The sequence below is a fragment of the Corapipo altera genome, unplaced genomic scaffold (assembly GCF_003945725.1).
Source record: "Corapipo altera isolate COAL_440 unplaced genomic scaffold, ASM394572v1 138, whole genome shotgun sequence".
NCBI classification, from domain to species: domain Eukaryota; kingdom Metazoa; phylum Chordata; class Aves; order Passeriformes; family Pipridae; genus Corapipo; species Corapipo altera.
The window spans coordinates 1-13,790 of record NW_020885036.1 but is presented as its reverse complement, the minus strand read 5'-3'; the positions used below and the strand labels follow the sequence as shown (position 1 = coordinate 13,790).

The window sequence follows — 13,790 nt, the reverse complement described above, 5'->3', positions numbered from 1 at the left end:
ACACCAAAAGCAGTAAGAGAAACTTCAGAGGTGTGACTTGAGCACTGTCTGTGTCTGCAGGAGCTGCCTTGTACCGGCGCCTCAAGGAGTACCTGATGAGTGAGGAGCAGCTCAAGGAGAACGGGTACCCGATGCCTCACCCGGACAAGGCCGGCCGTGCCGTCCTCTTCACTGCAGAGGAGAAGAAAGTGCTGGACTGTGAGTCCTGCTGGCTCTGCCATCCTCTGTGTTTGCTCCATCACCCAGCAGACACCTCTCCTGCTTGTGTAGAGCTCTCAGCAGGGAGCCCTTTGCCCCTGCTGTGATGGGTCTCCTTGGCTGTGAGCCCTCTCCACAGGTCATGAGGGAGAGGAGTGTGGCTGCAGAACTCTGCTGTGTTCCTGGAGGATGAGTTTCTCCAGCTTGGGAATGTTGTTTTTGACCCAAGATTTACACTTTGGGGCTGTGAGGCTGAGTGAGGTTTTTAATTTCTAATTCCCCAGGTAACAGGATCAGAGGAAACTGCCTCAAGCTGTGCCAGGGGAGATTTAGGCTGGATATTAGGGAATATTTCCCTATGGAAAGGGTGGTCAGGCACTGGCACAGGCTGCCCAGGGCAGTGGTGGAGTCACCATCCCTGGAAGTGTTCAAACAGCACGTGGATGTGGCACCTGGGGATGTTTTAGTAGTGACCATGCTGGGTTGATGGTGGACTCAAAGATCTTAAAGGTCTTTTCCAGCCTTAGCAATTCCATGATTCCATGATTCTGTGCTGCCAAAGAACAGGAACTGGGCAGGTTTTCCCCCTGGACCAGCTGCCTTTGTCCCCCCCTGCAGGGGCACATTCTGCACTTGCTCACTCAGGTTTGGACTCCAAGGCAATAAATGCAAGGGAAGTGGTTGGAAAGCAGCTCCTGTTCCACACCTGAGGATGTTCAGCTCTTCCAGGGGAAGGATTCTTTTCTGTCTCTGTGTATATGAGCTGCTGCTACGTGGGGCTGTGGACCAGCACTGGGCCAGGCTGGTTTGGCAGTGGGTCCTGCCCTGCTGGGCTGGACTGCAGCATTTTCTGCTGCAACTGGAAAAAATGATCATAAAATCACAGCATGGTTTGGGTTGGAAGGGACCTTAAAGCCCATCCAGTGCCACCCCCTGCCCGCCCAGGTTGCTCCAAGCCCCGTCCAAACTGGCCTCGATCCCACAGGTTTCCTCAGGATGGGATGGGCTCCTTCTCTGTCTGAATTTTCTGAACTCCTGGCAGAGTTTCTGCTCCCCAGACACTGATTAAAGGAGTTTGTGCTGCAGCAGGGGTAAAACCCAGAGTGAGGATCTCTTTGGAGGTGCCTTTCCATGCTCCTCTGAGCATCTCTTGGAGAGACCTCTCTGGAGTGTGTTAAGTGCTCATCCATGTTAACACCTTGTGTCTACATTTGTCCTGTGGTTGCTGAAGCAACCTGGACTAAAGCCCTCCTGCATTAACACTCTCAAGTGCTGTATTTGTTAGAGCCCTTTTCTCCAGGTAACCACCCAGCTCTTTTCTGTGATCCTGAGCTCATGTTCCTGGAGTTTCCTGCAGATGTTGCAGGATGTTTGAATTCCTCCTTGTCTAACTCGAGCTGTTGCAGGTCTGTTCATGCTGTGACTGTGGTCAGTGGGCACCAGTGGGCTGGGAATGTGATAACAGCTGAAACACTCACAGCTGGGACTCAAGGAATTGTTGGAGAACAGAAGGATGAGAGTCAACTACTTTACAGTGGCTTTTTGCATCCCCCTTCTCCAAATTTTGGGCAGCACAAGCACAGCTGGCAGGAGAGAACAGTCCCTGACCTGTGGGCCAGGCTCTGCTGGGAGTGTCCCCATCTTTAGGTGCTGGTAATCCTTGCAGAGAAGCTGTGCCCTGGAAGGACTGAAATGTCATTTGGAAGTGACAAGGCGCAGATCCCCTGGAAACCAGGCCTCATTAGCCCTGATGTCCAAAGAATGACTTATTTATCCTGTTTCTTAAAATAACTGTGTTAGAGTCCAACGTAATTTGCTGTGGACGGGGAAACAGTGCAGCAAATGCTGATGGAGCTGTGGTGCAGCTGCTGCTGTGCACCAAACCCACCAGAGAGTCCTGTGATTTACCTCTGGGAAGTGTTTAGTGGGGCAGATGCTGCAGGAGTGCATTTTCAGAGGGATTGCTGTGTCTCTGTGGGAGTTGGGAACAACATTTGGAATCCTTTCTAACGGGAGATGTTTTGCTGCCGTTTGAGTGAGTCTGAGTGAGTCTGACCTGGCTGTGCTTTGGCTGAGCAGGTGAGGGGTTTCTGGTGACCTGACTGTTGTTTCTCTGCTCTCCCCAAGCCTCCTGCAGGATTTGCTGTCGCTGTGGCACCGAGTACATGGTCTCAGCCTCGGGGAACTGCATCCGCAAGGAGGAGTGTGTCCATCACTGGGGGAGGCTGCGCAAGCAGAGAGGTCTGTCCCTGCCAGGGGGGCTGTGCCCCAGCTCCAGACACACAGGATTCCTCAGTTTGGGGCTTGGCACTTCCTGGTCCTGTCACTGGTGGCCCTGCTGCTGCTGCAATGGCCTTGCAAAGAGCTGCTGGGCAGTGGGACAGTCCCCAACCGTGACACTGGGGGTGGAGCAGAGGTGATTCATCTGTGTTTAAAAGAAGTAGAAGAAAAATCGAACCTTCCTGTGCCTTTTGAAAAAAAAATCATCCCTTTAGGAGGCTGGCTGGGAGCACTAAAGGTCTGTCCCTCCCAGGAGAGTTTGCTGGCCTTGGTTGAATTCATTTGCAGTGAGACACTAACCTAGTTTGAGCTCTGCTCTGGTTTTCCATCACATTATCCAGGTGGCTTCTGGAGTTTGTCTGGCTGAGCACGAGAGGCTTGAACTCCTCAGATTGTTGCCTGTGAATCCAGAGTTATTTCCCCCCTGTGTTTGACACCTCACTGTTGCTGTGCTCTTCCAGGGTCTCTCTCAGTGAGAGCTGAAGTTCAGGCCTCTTGGTAACGAGACTTTTTGACTCTGAATCTCTTGCTCTTGCAGTGCCAGGTGGATGGGAAACTCATTACAGCTGCTGCTCGGGAGCTGTGGGCTCACCAGGCTGCCAGGTTGCTAAAGTAAGTCATTGAGCAGAACCTTTTTATTCTCAGTGACATTTGTGCTCTGCTGACAGTGGCAGTGGCTGGGAAACACTTGTTTAAGCCTTTGGAAGAACAGTGGCTTCCCTTAAGGGAGGAAAACAAGTGCCACTTAAATATTTTTTGCTATGCAAAGGTAGGAAAATTCAATGTTTGGCACTCAGCTGTGTGGAGTGAGGTGGTTCCATCGATCCTCAGCTGCCCAAAAAGCTCATCTGCTTGGGGGGTGCACAGAAGCTCCTGTTCTTCAGGGAATCAAAGAAATGAGAAATAAGAGATTTCCTTTTGAGGAGCAGTCTCAGAGCCTTGGCAGCAGTGTGCCAAAACCTTTTTCCCATCTTTTCCTTTCCCAGATTCCCATGCTAAGGTAATTTCCTCCTGTAGGTTACATCTTTTCTAAGCTTTGCTTGCTGCCTTCCCTTTGTTGCAGTCAGGGGAGGAACCTTCCCAAGGAGCCTGTTGTAACTCATAAATATCACTTCTCCTGAGGAGGGAGCCCAGCACTAGAAAACAGAATGAAAATCCTGCTCAGGAGTGGAGTTTTGTCCTTGGATAAAGCTGAGCATTGTTTTGGATACCTTTACACAGGTGCTTTTTGCTTTCCTCAGGCATCAGGAGAGTTGGTTCCCAGCCTGGCATCACCAGTCCTCTCAAACCATGGGCTGAAGGGAACAAGTCTCTCTTTTGCCTCTCCCTCAGCTCTCTGGGGATGCTCCTTGTCACTTGTTTTAGTGGCATTTTTATATTCGGAGCTGCCACGCAGGGGAGAACCAAAAGCCAGAGGTGGGAAAGTCAAGGTTTGTTAAAATAGGAAGAGTTTTCTGTCTGGGCACCATAAAAGCCTGCCCTGCACAGCTGGAAGCGTGGATGGGCTCAGCCTGCTACTTCTCTTCTTGTTTAATGCAAAATTAGGCTCTTTTTTTAGTCAGTGTTCAAAAAACCCCCCCATCCAGCAGGGATGAAAGTCAGGTGGATTTGGTGGGGCTATAAAAACACAGCTGCTCTGGGCAACCAGGGCCTCCCCACCCTCCCAGGGCAGAATTCCTTCCCAGTATCCCATCTCCCCCTGCCCTCTGGCAGTGGGAAGCCATTCCCCCTTGCCCTGTATGGAAAGTCCCTCTCCCTCCTTTTTCTAAGCCCCCAGTTTTCCCAGCATCCTTTGGTAGGTTTAAGGCTGGATGCACAACCGGCTCAGGGTCAGTGCACGGGGGGATGTTGGGGTCCTGGGGAGCACGGCATCTTCCAGCTTGGAAGGAGGGCACTGAAACCCGAAAATGTTTGTAATGAGACGCTGTTCTCAGTAACTGGACCTGGGAAAGCACGTGTGTGTCTTCCCAAAGGCTGTGGCTGTGCCTGGCCGGGTGTCCTGCAGTTAGGCAGGGAGGCAGGAGGTGGCAGGATGGAGCTGTGCTGCTCCCGGGGAGCCCGGAGAGGCCCTTTGTGACTCCCGAGGCTGCTGCTTCCTCTGGTCTGAAAAACAGGAGCAGCTTCTCTGCCCTCCTCCCAGACAGGAGGAACTGGGGTGTTGCAGAACAACTACAGTGTAGAAAAACACCTAATTGGTTTTTTTTTCTTTCCTTCATTGCCCAGTGTTGTTGTATTGCAAAGGAAGGGGAGGGCTCAGGGTGCCAGGGAGAGAAGTGTTTACTGTCTCCTGGCTGGTGAGCTGCTCTGCCCATTCCCTCAGCAGAACAGTGGGATCCATGCCATGGATGCAGAGTGGCCAAGTGTGGCCTCTTGCTCCTGGGAAGCAGCAAACCACGAGGCCTTTGAGCAGTGCTGGCTTTGGATCCAGGCAGAGTTGGCCTCAGAGTTGGCCCAGCCACCTCATTAACTCCAAATGGTGCAGTTCCTGTCTCTGGCTGCACCTGCAGCAGTGACCTGTGCAGGAAAATATGCAAATCCTGCTCTGGTTACCCCTCTCCCTACACACTGCAGCTTCACAGGGGCTTCAGTTCCTCACCTCTCCAGCCTTTGGTCCTGAGGCAAACCAGCACAGTTTGATTCCTGGTGGGGTGAGGTCTGTGGGAAGCTCTGCCCTGTGCTGGCACTGCTGAGGCACCACCTTGAACCCTGGGGTCAGTTCTGGGCCCCTCAGGACAAGAGGGACATGGAGGGGCTGGAGCGTGTCCAGGGAAGGGAACGGAGCTGGGGAAGGGGCTGGAGCAGCAGGAGCAGCTGAGGGAGCTGGGGAGGCTCAGCCTGGAGAAAAGGAGGCTCAGGGGGGACCTTCTGGCTCTGCAACCCCCTGACAGGAGGGGGGAGCCGGGGGGGTTCAGGCTCTGCTGCCAGGGAACAAGGGACAGGAGGAGAGGGAATAGCCCCAAGTTGTGCCAGGGAGGGTCAGGTTGGAGATTAGGGAAAATTCCTTCAAGGAAGAGGTGGTCAGGCATTGAACAGGCTGCCCAGGGCAGTGGTGGAGTCACCATCCCTGAAAGTGTTCAAAAAACGTGTGGATGTGGCACTTGGGGACAGGGGTTAGTGGTGGCCACAGTGGTGGGGCTGGATTAACTTGATAATTTCGAGGTCTTGGATCTTCTGGGATTCCATGATCCTAAGCACAGTGCCCAGGCTGCTGTGATTTAGGGACAGACAAAACTGAAACACAACCAAGAGCCACTGGGGGGTGAGGGAGGGAGGGCATCACCTCTGGGTGTGGTGCTGCACCCTAATCTGCCTTCAAACCATGTCAGTGGGCAAAAGGGCAGCCCCAACCTCTGCTGTGCCCTCAGTTCCTGCCTCCCCTTCAGACTCCATCCAGTTCAGAATTCCTGCTGCAGGGAGGGCTTCCAGGATCCCCAGGAGGTGGGATCAGTGGCTGTGGAGCAGTGTGGGAGTACCTGTTGCAACAGCAGCTCAGTCTTGCAATGGCTTAAGCCGATTGTGAAATCACTCCCTGAGTTTTCCTGCTGGATCTTGTTGACCTTTAGAGCTTTAGCTGGGAATAACAGGAGTGGTTGGAAATAACCTCTGTTACCTCAAGTGCTGTGGGCTGTAGCTCCTGTTTGTGTGTGAACTGGCTGGGTTTGGAACACAGTGGCTTTGATTTTATGCACTCTTTGACATTTTCTGGTGCTCAGTTACACCAGTTTCTCATGGCATCTGCCCCGATGCTCCTGCTCACACAGGGATTCCTGGGATCAGAATCCTGCACCTGGGCATGTCATGGCCACGGGAACCAGGAGCTGGAGTTAGATCAGTTAGTCAATTCCTGACTAATTCTACTCCAGATGGAAAGCTCCTTGTCCCCAGATGATGTCCTGCTCCTCATTGCACTGTCAGGATGATGCCACCAGCCCTGATCTGGAGCTGGGGTTGCACATGGCTGTCTTTGCTGTTGTGGTGAACTTTGCAGACCCACTGTAGGCAAAACTTACTCCCTGTTAACCTTTAGAAATGATTAAAAAATCTTTTTTTTTTCTCAAGTGGACTTTTTGGGTTCTTGTTTTTATCATCAACAAATCATTTTTTTTCTTTCCTTTAAGCAACACGTCCATGATGGGAGGAAGGAGAGCCTGGATGGCTTTGTGAAGACTTTTGAGAAGCTGCCTACAACTGATGGGTACCCTGGGATCTACGCCTTAGACTGTGAAATGGTGGGTCCATAAAGCTTTCTGGGGAAGGCCAAGCTCTGTTTCCTGACCTTCTTCTCTCTGTTCTCCTGTGGACTCTAAATCAGATTGGTCCTGTTCATGCAAATTAGGGATTGCTGTGTTTGATCTGGGGACACATGGCTGGCTGGCCCACCCTGAGCAGTGTTTGGCTGCTTGGCCTCTCTGCACTCTCTACTGCATTTTGGGAGCTGCAGCACTTGGGGAAGGGCTCCATTTGGCCAAAACCATGTCAGGGGGCTAAAGGGCACTCACAGCCTCTGCCTTGCCCTCAGTTCCTTGTTCCTGTTTCCCCTTGACCTTCAGCCCGTTCAGAACCTGCTGCAGGGGAGGCTTTCAGGATGACCAGGGGGGTTCCCAGGGGGGTTGGTGTGTGCTGCCCTTCACTCCTGCCCTGTTCCTTGCAGTGCTACACGAAGCAAGGGCTGGAGCTGACAAGAGTAACTGTGATCAACTCGGACCTGAAGGTGGTGTATGACACCTTCGTCAAACCAGACTCCAAGGTGGTGGATTATAACACCAGGTGAGGACTGGAACACCAGGGAAGGACTGGAACACCAGGGAAGGGTGGTTCTTCCTTGGGACAGAGCTCTGTGCTCTGCCAGAACCTGGAGGGATGGCTGGGAGCACTCATTGAAACCACTGACCACCACTTCCTAACAGCTGAGGTGCTGTGGGGCCTTGAGGTGTCTCCTCCCTCCCAGCTCCCTCCTCTTGCTCTGCAGATTCTCAGGTGTGACAGAGGAGGACCTGGAGAACACGAGCATCACCCTGCGGGATGTTCAGGCCGTGCTCCTGAACATGTTCAGTGCAGACACCATCTTGATAGGGCACAGCTTGGAGAGCGACTTATTTGCACTAAAGGTAACTCGGTGTCCTGCCTTCCCTCTCCCCTGGGGCTCATGGAATGAGATGAGCTTTAAGGTCCCTTCCAAGTCAAACCATTCCATGTATTCTGTGACCTCTGCCACGTTTGTTCTCTGCTCTCTGCCTGCTTTGCTGGGATTTGGGGGGTTACTTTGAGCACTTTGGGTCACTATTTTGACCCCTTTTCTGTCTTGTTTCCTCCCTGGCCCTCATCAGTCTGGTCTGCACGTCCCTCAGCCCTCTGTGCTGTCCTGCCAGGAAGGTCTGTCCCCTCCCCTTGCCCCCTGCACATGGATCCCAGGGGCTCGTCCAGGGCCACTAAGAAAGCGTGTGGGAGGCAGGAGCTGAGTCTTTGCTCTGTGCTCACAGGCCAGAACTTCCTCCAGCCATCCTTCATCCCACAGCCCCCCTGCTGCAGCAGCTGTGGCTGCCAGCTCACGGCTCTGGGTTGGAAGCAGGAGGTTTTAAATGCCTGTAAAATGCTTTACCTCTCCGTGGCACCCTTTATCCCAGCCCAGGAGAGACTTCATCATCATCACAAAAACATCATTCACAGTTTTATCAGCTCGAGATGACTGCCTTGGCCTCTTAGAGGCATGATTTCCTCTCAGCACTGCCAAGGGAAGGAGCCCAGAGCCATCCAGCAGGGCCTGACAGGCACTGGGATGTCAGGTTTTAATGGCTGTGGCAGTAAAGTCCACGTCTCACTAATGGCCTGGCCAGCTCCAAATGGTGATAGCACTTCAAGTTTTATTTAAAGCTTTATTATCCCCTTTCCTCAGCCTTCCTGATCTACATAAGTAATTACCATTGTGCCTGGGATGGTGCCAGAGCTGAGTGCAGCCCAGGACAGATTATCCATACCGTTGGCAGTTTTACACTCGGAGAGCGTGGCAGGTTGTTTCTGTTCGAGTGTGGCTGTTCTTGGGCATTTTTTTTGGAGCTGGGCTGTGGAGCTGTTAGTGATGGAGCTACAGGTTGTCCTGCAATATTACCTGGTGCCTCAGAAGAGTTGAGGCAGGCAGGGAGGTGGGATTATCAGGGTCCTGTAGGAGTCATCCCATGTCGAGATTTGCAGAGCCGTCTTGGTCAGATGCAGGTTTATCTTTTAGACCCTGCATTTTATTCCTGTGCTCAAGATGTGGGATTGCCTTCATCCACCTCCCTTTAGCTCTCACTGAACACAGTTCTTGGCAGCAAAGGATTGCTCTTGTCTTAGCCTGAGAGTTAGAAATTAGTGTGAAAAAAGCCAGCCTACCCTGTGATTGTGGACTTAGGCAGGTGGTGCCTCCTGGCCATCCCCAGGCCTTTGGTGCAGGGCAGGGAGCACATGGACCTGCTCAGCAGCCTCAGTTCCTCCAGCAGGATGTCACTTCACAGCTGCAGCATCAGATTAGAAGGCTGGAGCCCCTCTGCTCTGGACCCAGGCTGGGAGAGCTGGGGGGGTTCACCTGGAGGAGAGAAGGATCCAGAAAGACCTGAGAGTCCCTTCCAGAGCCTAAAGGGACTCCAAGAGCTGGAGAGGAACCTGGGACAAGGGAGGGAGGGACAGGACAAGGGGAATGGCTTCCCAGTGACAGAAGGCAGGGTGAGATGGGATATTGGGAAGGAATTGTTGGCTGTGAGGGTGATAAGGCCCTGGCACAGGTTTCCCAGAGCAGCTGGGCTAGTGGGAGGTGTCCCTGCCCATGGCAGAGGGTTGGAAGTCCCTGATGTGATTCAGTGATAGGATCTCCCTGTCCCACCTCATCCTGGCTAAACTGGTGCTGGTTAAAAGCTTCCTGGTGACTCACTGCTGAGGGACGGGAGGATTTCGGGTTGTTTGCACCCTGAAGGTCAGGCCTGCTCTGTAGCAGCAGGTGATGTGCACTGGGTCAGGTGCAGTTCTGTCTTGCTCATCTTTCCCACTTCTGTCCACATCTTAGAATCATCCCAGGATGGTTTAGGTTGGAAGGGACCTTAAAGATCATCTGGTTCCAAGCCCCTGCCATGGGCAGGGGTGGCACTCTCTGGATCAGGCTGCCACTCATGAGATCAAGCTGCTTCATCTTGAGAAGCAGTTGAAAAGGCTGTTACAAGGTTGTGAGGTCAACTGGTTCCCCAGTTTAGTTCTTCATTGTGAAAGACTCTGAGAGTTATTCCAGCTTGGCCAGGGTATTAAGGACTGACCTGTCCTGTCGAGTTCCATGAACTGAGTCAGCCCTGAATCTCTCCTGGCCTGGATGTGAGCTGGGCAGGGCTTTGGGGGCAGGTGTCTGCCTGGCAGAGCACCCTCCAAGGGGGAGTCACCCTTCCTGCAGGACTGGTTGGGTCGGGAGTCGCTGGCGGCCCCGGGGCCTGGCCGGGAGGTCGGTCAATGCCGAGGAGCGTCTGTCTGTGTGGGAGTGGGACAGTAACCCCGTTTCTCTGGTGCTCCCTCCCTCCTGCAGCTGATCCACGGCACCGTGGTGGACACTGCCATCGTGTTCCCCCACCGCCTGGGGCTGCCCTACAAGCGGGCCCTGCGCACGCTGATGGCCGACTACCTCAAGCGCATCATCCAGGACAACGGTGAGGCCTGGGGGGCTCCTGGCCTGCCCCCGAGGCTCCTTGGCTCTGCCTTCCTCTGCTCCCATCCTCCTGCTCCTAAGCTTTTTGTCCCTGGCAGGGTCTAGGAGTGTTCCCCATGTGGAGTCTCTGCCCCGTGCAGTGTGAGCCCTGTGCCAGGGGCAGCGGCGCTCTCTGCGTCCTTCTCTGGGCCAGTGGGGGTGAGAGGGCTGGGGGTGGCTCTGCCAAGGCCAGGTCCTGCCCTCCCTCCTCTCTGTGGTCAACTCAGATTGACCTTCCTGTTTGAAGTGTGGCCTGTTCCTTTCTGTCCTCCCTGACCAGGGCAGTGACTGTCCCCCTGTGCTGACACTGCTGAGGCCACTCCTCAAATCCTGGGGGCAGCTCTGGGCCCCTCACAACAAGAGGGACATTGAGGGGCTGGAGAGTGTCCAGGGAAGGGAATGGAGCTGGGGAAGGGTCTGGAGCACCAGGAGAAGGGTCTGAAGAACTTCTGAGGGAGTTGGGGGGGCCCAGCATGAAGAAAAGGAGGCTCAGGGGGGACCTTCTCCCTCTCTGCAACTCCCTGACAGGAGGGGGGAGCTGGGCGGGGGTGTCGGGCTCTGCTCCCAGGGAACAAAAGGGACAGGATGAGAGGAAACAGCCTCAAAACTTGAGGCACCAGGGAAGGTTCAGGTTGGATATTGGGAAAAATTTCTTCACTGAAAGAGTGGTCAAGAATTGGCCTGGGCTGCCCAGGGCAGTGGTGGAATCACCATCCCTGGAAGTGCTCAGAAAGCAAGCAGAGGTGGCCCGTTGTGATGTGGATTAGTGGGCACAGCAGGGTTTGGTCCAAGGCTGGACTTGATGGTCTTGGAGGGCTTTTCCAACCTAAATGATTCCACGTGCAGCAGAGGGGTCAGTGCCAGCCTTGTCTCTCTGTCCCCAGTGGAAGGACACGACTCCAGCGAGGACGCCCGAGCCTGCATGGAGCTGATGGTGTGGAAGATCAGAGAAGACGCGAAGGTGAAGCGATGACTCGCCTTGTCCCTCTCCTGCTCCTCCTGCGCCTCCGTGAAGCAGTGCAATAATTGCTCAGAGTAACACTGTCCACCCGTGCACAGCAGCATGCTCAGCATTCCCCAGCTCTCCCAGCATCCATGGGACCCCTGGACTGCTGTGGGCACGGCTCAGCTCACATCCCTGTGCCCGGGCAGGGCTCTGGGACCCTCCTCGTGCTCCACCCGGGGCACTCTCTGCTCCAGCAGCTGCCTTGTGGGCCCAGCAAGGTGGTTTTGAGTAGCACAGCCAGGGAGAACTTGTTGGTTCCTAGGAGAGGCTTGTAGAGGTAGGTTGGATATGTGCAGAAGGATCTTTTTGGTTCAGTTAAAGGTAGATCTTGTACGTTTTTTTTTTTCCAAGTGTAGCTTCAGTTGCCTCTGTGCTCCAGAGCTGGTTGGTTCCCACAGTGTTTGGAGATGGGTGGAAGGAGGTCGGGCAGGAAGCTGTGAGTGAGTGGATTGCAGAGTTGGTGTGTGACTGGGAAGCAGGAGCTGAGGATCAGGTACCTGTGGATCAGACCCTGTGGAGCTGCAGGAGGGGGAGGCTCTGAGCAGCAGATGGGAGAGGAACGAGGTGGGACTGGGGAATTGCCACGTGCTGTGACCCAGGGGAGGGCTGGCTGGCACCTGGTTCTGCAGGGCAACCACGGGTGTCACACCTTACCCAGAGCTCAGGGAGCTGTGTGGTGACAAAATGCTCCCAGAGCCAGGCATGAGAGCAGGCACCCTGTCCTTCCCCAGCCCTGAGCTTCCAGCAGGTCCCCAGCAAGCTGTGCAGGGATCAAGGTTTTGGGGGGACTTGGGTGCAGCTCAGATTGCACCTGAGGGTGGCCTCAGCCCTCTGCAGGACTCCCCACAGCCTGTCCCTCACGCAGGGACTCTGTGCAGGCAGGAGCAAAAGCAATAGGGAAAAATTCTCCTTTTAAACTGGTTTACATGTTGGGTGGTTTGAGAAGAGCAAAGGACCCCGTTGTTGCCTGTCTGGCCCCTGCAGAAAAGCAGCTGCTGAGAGTGTGACTGTCACCCTGGTGTGACTGGGGCAGGAGCCCCTGGCAGACTGGGTGGCACTGGTGGTCCCTGCACCCAGACTGGGGCTGTCAGGGGACAGCAGAGCTCAGTGGGACAGTCCCCATGGATGGGGTCTCTCAGCTGGGCTCAGCAGTTTTGCCCTGTTGTCGGAGCAGTGACCAGTCACCACCCTGGTGGCACTGGAGTTGTGTCCCCTGGGGGCTGCTGTGGTCCCTGTGTCCCTGCCATGGGCTGATTGTGTCCCTCTGGGGGCAGAGGGGCCTGGGAGCTGCTGGGCTTTGGTTCCTGTCAGAGCTGGGTCCTGCTCACTCCTTTGTACCCTGCTGGGCTCAGGGTTTGGGGACGTGGTGAGTGTCCCCAGCACGTCCTGCTGCCTGTCCCACCCCATGGGGAGCACGGCCTGGGCTCTGTGCCATGGACAGGGGTGACAGATCTGCCCCAGCCCCTCCTGGGCTGCAGGGGCTGTTGTGGGCACACCCAGCAGGGTCTCCCCATCCCACTGCTGCCCTCGGAGTGAGGAGGGGGCTGCTCTGCCGAATCCTCCTGGAGCCACCAGGAAAAGTGGGGGCTGTGAAGGTTCCTGCTGCTGCTGAGCCCATCTGTGCTCCTGTTCCTTACCCCAGGTTTTGGGAGTGCAGCTCCCTGCCCCAGTGCTCCACATCCAGCCCTGCAGCCTTGGGACAGCTTGGCCTGTCCCCCTCTCCCATGTCCTGCTGGGAATGGTGCTGTTCCTGTCCAGGCCGTGGGAGAGACATAGTTCAGTGCTTCCTAACCAGGGAGGGAAGGTTTGTTCCTGCTTCTGCCTCCTTTCCCATGTTTATCCCCCATTTATCTTCACCCCTGGCTGCAGCCATGGAATGTACCTGGAGCAGCCACGTCACTTCAGACCTGGCTCTTGCCTCGAGGTTCCCCCATTCCTTGACAGGCAGCCCCCTCTCTCCAGGCCTCCCACAGCAGCTCCTGCCCTGGAAAAGCTGGAACATTCTAACATGGACCCCCCCCAGGCAGGAGCTGGTTGCTTGGCTTGATCCCACTGCCTGGGCTCGGGGGAGGCAGGACGTTCTTCCAGGCAGGAATCCTACCAGGCCACAGGACCTCCACCATTTCCCCTTCCTTTCCCAGCTGGGACCCCCTAAAATGAGGCTTTTGGGGTTGGGGTGTGGGGACGTTTCCTGTTCTGTGGGGAGGCAGAACCACATCCAGCCACGCCGTGGGTGTGGCAGAGCAGGTCCTGCCGTGGCCTCCCCAGGGACCCCCATGGGCACCCGGGCAGTGCCAGCCCAGGGGTTTGTGGTGGGCAAGAGCTGTTTGGGTTGTACAGAACGACTGTAACCTGTAACTTTTTGTAATTGTTTTTAATAAAAGGGTGTTGACTAGATGCACGTTCCTGTGTGTGGGACTGCTCTGCCTGCGGCCGGGTTGGGCTCACGGGGTGCTGGAGGCATCCTGGAGCTGGGGAGAGCCTGGACAGACTTCCCTAGAACAGCCTGGGCTGGAGAAGTGGGTTCAGCTGTCCCAGTGCACTGGGGTTGGGGCAATTCCAGCCACAAGCACGGACTGGGAGAGGAACTCATGGGAGAGCAGCCCT

General features: G+C 55.0%; 1 protein-coding gene across 2 annotated transcripts in view; it reads left to right on the top strand.

The window, feature by feature from the left end:
* The window catches only part of REXO1 (RNA exonuclease 1 homolog), a 37,438-nt gene extending 23,858 nt beyond the window's left edge, over window positions 1–13,580 (top strand). Inside the window, exons 9-16 of one of the 2 annotated variants that reach the window (XM_027668298.1) lie at window positions 61–198; window positions 2,326–2,439; window positions 3,017–3,090; window positions 6,597–6,707; window positions 7,130–7,245; window positions 7,448–7,586; window positions 10,019–10,139; window positions 11,062–13,580. In XM_027668298.1, the coding sequence (XP_027524099.1) occupies window positions 61–198; window positions 2,326–2,439; window positions 3,017–3,090; window positions 6,597–6,707; window positions 7,130–7,245; window positions 7,448–7,586; window positions 10,019–10,139; window positions 11,062–11,150 (902 nt within the window). In that variant the 3' untranslated portion in view covers window positions 11,151–13,580. The remainder of the gene's footprint in view (window positions 1–60; window positions 199–2,325; window positions 2,440–3,016; window positions 3,091–6,596; window positions 6,708–7,129; window positions 7,246–7,447; window positions 7,587–10,018; window positions 10,140–11,061) is intronic. The other variant, XM_027668299.1, reaches the window with a different exon arrangement.
* Window positions 13,581–13,790: the final 210 nt, after the last annotated feature.